This window comes from Macrobrachium nipponense, chromosome 26 (assembly GCF_015104395.2).
Source record: "Macrobrachium nipponense isolate FS-2020 chromosome 26, ASM1510439v2, whole genome shotgun sequence".
Classification (NCBI taxonomy): Eukaryota; Metazoa; Arthropoda; class Malacostraca; order Decapoda; family Palaemonidae; genus Macrobrachium; species Macrobrachium nipponense.
The window spans coordinates 22,986,094-22,994,618 of NC_087215.1; the positions used below are offsets into that span (position 1 = coordinate 22,986,094).

Consider the following 8,525-nt stretch of genomic DNA (forward strand, 5'->3'; position numbering starts at 1 on the left):
ATTGGAAGATTTGCTGTACCAGACTCATGAATGAGTGTATTTCAAATTTTTTTTGCTTTCTTTGGTTTTATATGTTTACAGTGGACCTCCCGTATTTGCAGGGGATGCATACCAGACGCCCTCTGTGAATAGCTGGAATCCACGAATACAGGCAGTCCCCGGGTTACAAAGGGTTCGGCTTATGGCGTTCCGAGGTTGAGGCGCTTTTCAATTATATTCATCAGAAATTATTTCCAGGGTTACGGCGGCTACAAATGCTGATCTGGCAGAAGAAATATGACACCTAAAATGCAAAATATTTGAAGGTTTTTTAATGAAAAATCCAATAAGAATCCAGTTTACATAGTTTTCAATGCACCCAAAGCATTAAAAGTAAGGTTATATTAGGATTTTTGACGATGTTCCGGCTTACGACGATTTTCAGGTTACAACGCATCTCAAGAACGGAACCCCCATCATAACCCGGGGACTGCCTGTACTTAGAATCCCTATAATAACACTTAAAAACTGCCTATTTTGTTAGTTCAAACTTGAGGAATACCCACTAAAAATGCTTATACATCATGTTTTAATATTTTTATCACAAAAGGTGCATTTAATCATGAAACTGATATGAAAATTCAGTATTAATTTGTGGATATTTCTCATAGAAAAATACAGGGACTACAAGAATTTCCCATGAATATTGGTATGTACGGTCCATAGAGAAATCTGTGAATCCAGAGTCCGCGAATAGCGGAGGGTCGACTGTACACGTAGCATTTTCTTACTGCTCTTAGTAGACAAGTGCTGTAGTTAACACTATAACACTTATTTTATCATGCCTCTTTACCACATTAGTTGCTGTATACTGTACATATTTTGATCTTATGTTGTATTGGCGAGAAGTGTGTTAGATGGCATAACTTGTATTCACACATGGTCATTCCTGCTGGATGGAGTCATAGTAATAAATAGTACACTAATACATTTCTAGTGTTTTGATAGGTCATTACCACTCTCCATTACCTACCTAGTCTGCCTGGTAGGTATTTAACTCATTTTTCTAATTGTCAAACTTTTGTATGTACCATATAACTATTTTATGTGGTAAAGAGTTTTTCATTTTGCATATTACAGGTAATTTTTTCTTATGTTACTTTATTGCTTTAATTATTTAGAAGGCCTGCCCAGTAAGAAAAGTATGGAAATATAAGTTAATGAACAAAATTCATTATCTGGTTAATACACTAGGTAATGGAGAGAATCAGATAATTATATTTAAAAAATATATAGATGTTCATCAAGTCATTTGAAGTTCTTCCTTTTCATGAAGGAAGACCAGCACAGCTAACAAATTAGAACATTTACTGTAATTCACAATACATATATATATTGAAGTTTTCATCTAACCACACACAACCCTATGCATAAATTCATGTGTCTTTATTTTTTTAAAATCTTTCACATCTGCATTCAACATTTATTATCAAATCAAACACTTCATTCTTGTCAAGTAATTTACAGTTAAATCCAGTGAAACAAGTTCACAAACTACAAGATACAGGCTGTATAATGTTGATTGTACATAAATTCTTTCTTTTAATCTTCGGTTTTAGGAGATTTAGCAGGCAGTTTTTCCGCAGAATGCAGATTTAAGCAATAATCTGCTGTTTTGGGTGATTGGGATTCATTGTTACAAGTGGGATTTTGATTGGCAGCTTTTTCAGATACACTGGTTCTTTGAAGTAACTCTGGTGGAAATATTTCATCGAGCAGATTGCTAGTCCATTGCCACAAGTCCACCCAGCCTGTTCCAATCCACCAGAACCAACCTGATAAAAGAGAAGAATATTAATAGTACATCGGTGGGAATTTTTTTTATTTGTTTTATAGTGCCAGGATGAGAAGAATCTGATCATTTCCTTGACTTTAAACATATAAATGGTCTAATACCCACAAGAGATGACTAGCTCTATGATAAATAAGAATGTTAACTCAGTGGACTTGTTAAACAATGATAATGAGATGATGTATTTACCGATTAAATTTTTTTATTTCATATTGAACATGAGTAGTACTAGTTTTCTATGTTAAGAAGTATAGATTTTTATCGGTGTAGTACTAGTTTTCTATGTTAAGTAGTATATAGATTTTTATTAATGAATTAAATGATGAGACAGTATGCTAAAAACATACTATACTAAGCTTCACTACAGCTCAGTATGTAATTGATTTTCCAAACAACTAAATAATAGAAAAAGAATGTTGGCTTGTGGGTCCTTATGTTTTGATAAAGCAAACATTTTCCTTTAAATGATAGGTTATACATATTGAGAAAATTAACCTTTCTTGCATTAACAAGCTTTTTACAGACTGTCAAATTTTCTTAATATAAAAAAATGTATATAGATGTTTCCATGGGTTTCTTGCTGTATACGCAGTAATCTCACATCTGGTATTGTCTGAGAATCTCTGACTGTTACAAATGCAATGGTCTAGTCTTCCTCTTTTGTAGGTTTGACATTCTGCATATACAGGCATAATACTGTTGGGTTATATACCTAATTGTCTGAAGTGAAAAAGTGTAATTGGGTATTTTGTGGAGACGGGACATTTGTATAATTAATATAGCTCATTTTGTCCTATTTAAATTTGGATTGAGAAGCATGAATCTTCACCAGATCAGGTGAAAGGAAAGAATAATCAATTATTCTTATAGAAAGTATAACTGAATGAGTTGTGCTTTGGTAGCATTTGCAGTACTGGAATATGTCATTTCTAATATTCTTGGTATCTACTAAAGTACATTATTGCTTGTGTAGAAGTGCAGTTAATTTTTTTTTTCCACAGTGACAGAGGGAATAGGAAATTTAGTACTATAACCACCAAGCTAATATCGTTTGCTTTCCCTGTGCGGTTACCAGAACCAAGGAAAGAATTGCTACAAAGCCAAACAATCCAGGATGGCAGATCTCTAGAGAACAAATGTGAAGAGTCCTCTCAGGAATTAGGTGATTTTATGAAAAGAGGAGCAATTTTTTAATACAGCTTTGAGAAGCTGCACAATTGACCCGTCAAAAAATGAGAATGTTTAAAAGCTGAGGGAAAGATTTAGGGGAGGGGTCGTTAATCAGACAATTTTGCATTTTATTCAATTCTTATATGTTAGTTTTAATTTGGGACAATGTCACCTTGTAACCATGGGAACATGACTGCTGCTTTTGAGGAACTGAGTCTTTCATTCAAGTTGCCATCATGTCTAGCAAAATGGCATTACAAAATTGAAGGCACTGTTCATGCAATGTTGTGATTGTTAACAAACATGATTCTCAAAAATGGATATTGATTGCTACTGTCTGCATTCACTTATTTAATACCAGGCAATTTTTTAATCTGTGGCTGTTCCAGTGTTAACAAAATTTTTGGGAATATGGTAAATTAACATTTGGAACTCGGATCACATTCAAAATCTTTATCCTAAATTTAGGATGTTACTTTATACCATTATTTGTCTTTCATTTTTGCACTGGTATAGTATCAGTTTTATAACAAAAGAACTAAACAGGATAGAGGAGATCCATGGAACCTTAATTCACACCACCAAGGTCATCCTGTCATTAGGAATGACCATCAGTTAGTTTATCACTCTGGATCAGGCAGAGTTGGGGATAGGCATATAAATCAAGCTTAGCTCACAGGTGTAGGATGTCATCCTTCATCCTCCATCACTACCCAAAGCAGCACAGGCAAACAGAATACTGGCAGTTTTCTCTTGAACCATGTGACAAAGAGGTCTATTACTGGATTCCCCATACCTCAAACAACCTTTTTGCTATTTCCAGGTGAGAAGACCACCCTGCCTTCACTAGCTGACCTTCTGACAGCTTTGGAAGAGATAACTTTCTTCCCTGCTTGTTCATGTTATATATTTTTATTGTGCTGTCAGTTGTAAGCACCACCAAGTGTTGCGTCAACTCATCTTGGAAGGCTTGTGTTGCAGGTGAGTTTAGCCCCATCTCGGGATGTTGACATGCCGGCAGGCTAATGACATCCTGGTTCCACACACCTGAGATGAAGCCATTCAGGAATGTTCTGCACCCCATCTTCAATGCACTGAGAACAGCAACATCTCTAGGGAAGAGGTGTTCTATGGGATTTCTATTCAAAAGGTTCCTGTCATCCAGCCACCACAGTAGGGACCCTTTCACTTCCCATGTCCATGGAATGTGGAGTCAGGAACTTGATAAACTGTAGCTGGGTTTGATGGCTTCACTGTCATCAAAGATAAAGGTTAAGTTTAAATTATGATATCTAACCAAGCCACATGGGACCAAAGGCAGGGAAGAATTAGGAACCAATTTTGCAATCGGGGGAATCCCCCACCTCTGTTTGCCTTAATATTTCCCCCTATTGCATGGAGGTAGGTCTTATGGAAACTACAGTCAGTGAAAGGACTGAGGCAGGAGGCCGCATTGGAGTGGAAAAATTAGTTACTGGAGATGTGTTGTCCTAAGACACTGACAATATCCTCTGGTGTCTTCCTTATCTCGCCATATCTCTCCCACTGGAAGGAGACAAGAAATATGCTCCAAGCAAGCATGACACAGGTCATCATTGCAAGTGCAGAGTTCTCAGGTACCATCATGCTAAAAATGCACAGCCAAACACTAAAGGTTAGGAAAGCCCCACACACTAGCCCTTCAAGCACACGACAAGAAAGCACTGCCTTAAAGACACTTCTCTCAAAGATAAACTGACACTATGACTGCTGTGTGGTTGGGCAGTTAATTACAATCCCTACATAATGGAGACTGCCAGATTTTGAAACCTTGATTCCAAAATTGAACTAGCACCAGCTGCACTATAAATGTCCATATAAAATGACAATTTTCAGTTTTATAGTAACAAAGTCAAAATGTATGTGGATGGCAATCAGGGATCTGTACAGTTGTTTATATTCATGAAAGTGATGTATATAAGTGGTTTGTTAGTGGTAGGGTTATGTTACTTGCTTTATGAAGTTGGTAGAAACATCAAGGCCTAAGAAGAACTCTTAATGTATGGCAAGAGAATTTGGGATAGCAGTGTTCAACAAGAGTGTAAATGATTGGTGGAAAGTTGGGCAAGAGGAAATGGGCAGAGCAAAAGCAGTAATTATGGAAAGTGAAAGCTGGTTGGCACCAGCTCCTTGTTGAAAAATGTTTAGGCGTTTTGACAGGTAAATGAATAGAAGGCTAAGTATGAAGATTTCCATTAGTATTGATTTATGGTACAGAGAAAGGAAAGTAAGGATAATGGATAGGACAGACATTGGAGAGCTTAGGTGGATTTTAATGTACTCCATTGAGAGAGAATAAAAATAAGCTAGTGAATATATATATACTTAAAACTGTACATTAGATTAAGACTTCAATAACTGACCATTTTAGATTTTTAGAATAGCAAAACAAAATCTACTTACCTTTGTTTCAATAAGGCCAAATAAGTGTGTGGAGAAAGAGTGAGGGTTTGTGGACTGGATAAGAATCTTTCAAAGACAACGCTGTATATGGACTTATTACTTTGCTTTTAAAAGGTATAGAAAGAGGCACGTAACGCTGAACTTTTCATTAACTTTGCCCTCTTCTGGGTTTACACTAGTAAAAAAAAAAATAAAAATAAAAAAAAAAATAAAAGTTTAATTTAATTACGCCAAATAAAAATAAAAGTTTAATTTACTTACCAACAAGGTGCCCACCATTATCATACAGTTTGGTTCAAATACAATTACTTTGTCATGCCTTCTAAAAACAAATTTTCTCATGTAATTTCTGTTTTAACAATACTAATTTCAGGTTTGAGGACCAGCAACAAGATTTTAGATGTATGAAGTAAATTATTCAGCATGACATTTTTAGTTTATGGATGTGAAAACCTGAGCTTCCATTCCCTTGCTTTATTTTGCAAAGGTAAGTAGTACCAGGTGTCTATTCACACAATTGTAAAATGCTTTCTTTTCCTTGCATCATTTAGTTGGATTTGCTGTGTTTTACTATGTGATATTTTGGTAAAGAGGCTATTTATTGTTAATTGTTCATAATTTTTGTAGGAAATGGATTGCTATGCAGATGCAGGACACAACCTTGGTTTTGTTGTCTTTGTTTGGAATGTTTACAAGGGATTTTCTCCAACCAATTTTTTTATCAGACTGTGATGTCTGGTTTCCATAACTTTCTCCGCAGTACTAGGTTCTGTAAAGCTTAGCCAAGGACTGTATTTAGGATTCTTTTTAAGGACTCGAAACATAAATGGTGCATCTTCGTGAAAGCAACCATTGTGGGATCAAGTTTGATGCTCAGTAAGACTCATGGCCTCACTGACAGAACTGAAAGAAAATATAAGACAACACTGCAACCATCTTGGCTTTTGGAATAGAAATTGTATGACTGACCTAACCTTGTTAATTAAGGGTATCCTTCAAATTCCTTTTTCAGTAGTAGGCATTTAGCTGAAAATGGAATGTCTAACTAAACCTCTCGAGGCCCCACATACCAGCGTATCTTGTCTTGGGTGATAACTGTCTGTATATATGGTCCCGTTGCTGAATAACCACCGGCTCCATACAACATAAAAACACCATACAAACAAACAAATGTCTGTATACTGTCTCCTGCTAAGCTACCTGTTCCTGCTCTACAAGTATGCTTACAAACCTTAGCACTTTGCTACCCACATTGTGGTCTTTGGATCTTGTTTTGGGTATTCAATGTTGTTTTGACCAACATTTCTTAGTTTCTAGACTAAGTTCCCTTGCATGGGAGATCCTTTAAAATAATAAATGAAAAGGCTATACCTTTTATGAGCTTCATAATACACACCCCTGTAGTCTGCCCTACAATTGTCATTTGCTGTAGTGCCAAGTTTCAAATGGATTTAGTGGATTTAACCAAGCCATCAACGGTACCTACAAAGCCCTTCATTTAATTTTTTACCTTGACTTTTTCATGAGCTGGAGGAGTCTCCAGTCATGCTAAATGTATTACTAAGTTAGAATTTTAAGGAATCATACCAGAGCCACTTCTATGATCTACAATATCAATTAAATATTGATGAAATCGGTTCTTTTTTTTTATCTTCAACATCTGGTTTACTGAGGTTCAGTTTCTGTTGAACTGAATTTGACTTTGAAACATTGTCACTGATATATATATGCTGTACAGCCAAGTTGTGCATTAATGCTTGTCTATTTGCTATGTTTTTATCTTGGCTCGGTACACGCAAGTCCATGTTTTTATCTTGGCTCAGTACAAGTTTACTTACATGTGCTGAAAGCTACTTCAACCAAAAAATAAAAGTTGGTTAAAAGCTACGTAATGCCAAAGGAAAATGAAGAAGTGTTGAAAAACCACTAAGTTTTAGCCATCTAAAGTTCATTACTTGGCTATGTAGGATAAATAAACCAAATAGTATATTAAGCTTGACTATGTATATAATCCACAAATATACTTACATGCTTTCGTTCCAAAGATAGACCTGGAATTATGTATATATCACATGCAAATTATAAGTAGGGCACTCCACAAACACAGTACAAAAGTAACTCAACTGGCAAAATATACAATAATGATAAATAAAAAACTTACTATCAAATCTAGTAATGTCAAATTTTTACAATCAAGTGCATGAAAGACTGTTGTCAAAGGCCACATGTTATGTACTTTAAAGTATTTAAGATTATGTATAAAAAAGGAATCGTCATTTGAGGTAGAAAGAGATAGCTGCAAGTACAAATTATGGTCAATTTTATCACCGATTATTATTTCAGGGACAGGTTCTAACTCTACACGAGCATGCTGAAAAGGATGGAAGTTACCTTTTGTGCCATTATCTTCCTTGCCACATTTATCTTCAAAACAGTGCTGTTCAAGTTTGGCAGATTCCAAATTTCCATTGCTTGCAGTATTATGAAATCTGAAAAGCAAGCCACTGTTTTTCACTTTATGCATGGGGTCAGATTTTTCTTCTTCTTGTCCCTCTGTGAGCCTTATTTTACCTGTGTGTATGGAGTTATAAATTGGTTTTTCCAGTTTCAAATACCTAAAATTGTAAATGCCTGACATTTTTTTAGAGTTCTGCTCATTTAGTCCCATAGTTATGACAAATTTTTTGTATGAATCTACGACAGCACTTTTTCTGCTCTTTTCTAAGAACCTTAAATATTTGTTCCCCATGGAATGAGAGTCATTATCAGGTGGCAAAGGGGAAATTCCAGAGGCATATTTAGAAAGATCATTGCATGCAAGTTGCCTTTGACTTAGCCCTTGTGTTTCATCTTGACTTAGCCCTTGTGTTTTATCTTGACTAACAATATGCTCTGTGATAGTCATATTTCCCAATCTTTCTTTGTGAGGTACTACTAACAAACATTTTTCTTCCAAAAGTTTAGTGTCAGCACCACGCTTCAGTTGTCCGTGTTTGGGCTTCTTGCTTTTAATATCCTTGCTTGACGCTTTCATCGCTGTAACCGGAGAAGAATTTTTTACTCTAGCAACCATTGTTTGCGC

General features: G+C 35.7%; 1 protein-coding gene across 1 annotated transcript; it reads right to left on the reverse strand.

Moving 5' to 3' along the window:
- Window positions 1-614: 614 nt before the first annotated feature.
- Window positions 615-8,516, reverse strand: LOC135200068 (uncharacterized). Its single transcript, XM_064228341.1, has 3 exons — window positions 7,835-8,516; window positions 7,472-7,494; window positions 615-1,814 (listed from the first exon to the last, which is right to left on the reverse strand). The coding sequence occupies exons 1-3, from the start codon at window positions 8,514-8,516 to the stop codon at window positions 1,635-1,637; spliced, it is 885 nt and encodes a 294-aa protein (XP_064084411.1). The 3' UTR covers window positions 615-1,634.
- Window positions 8,517-8,525: the final 9 nt, after the last annotated feature.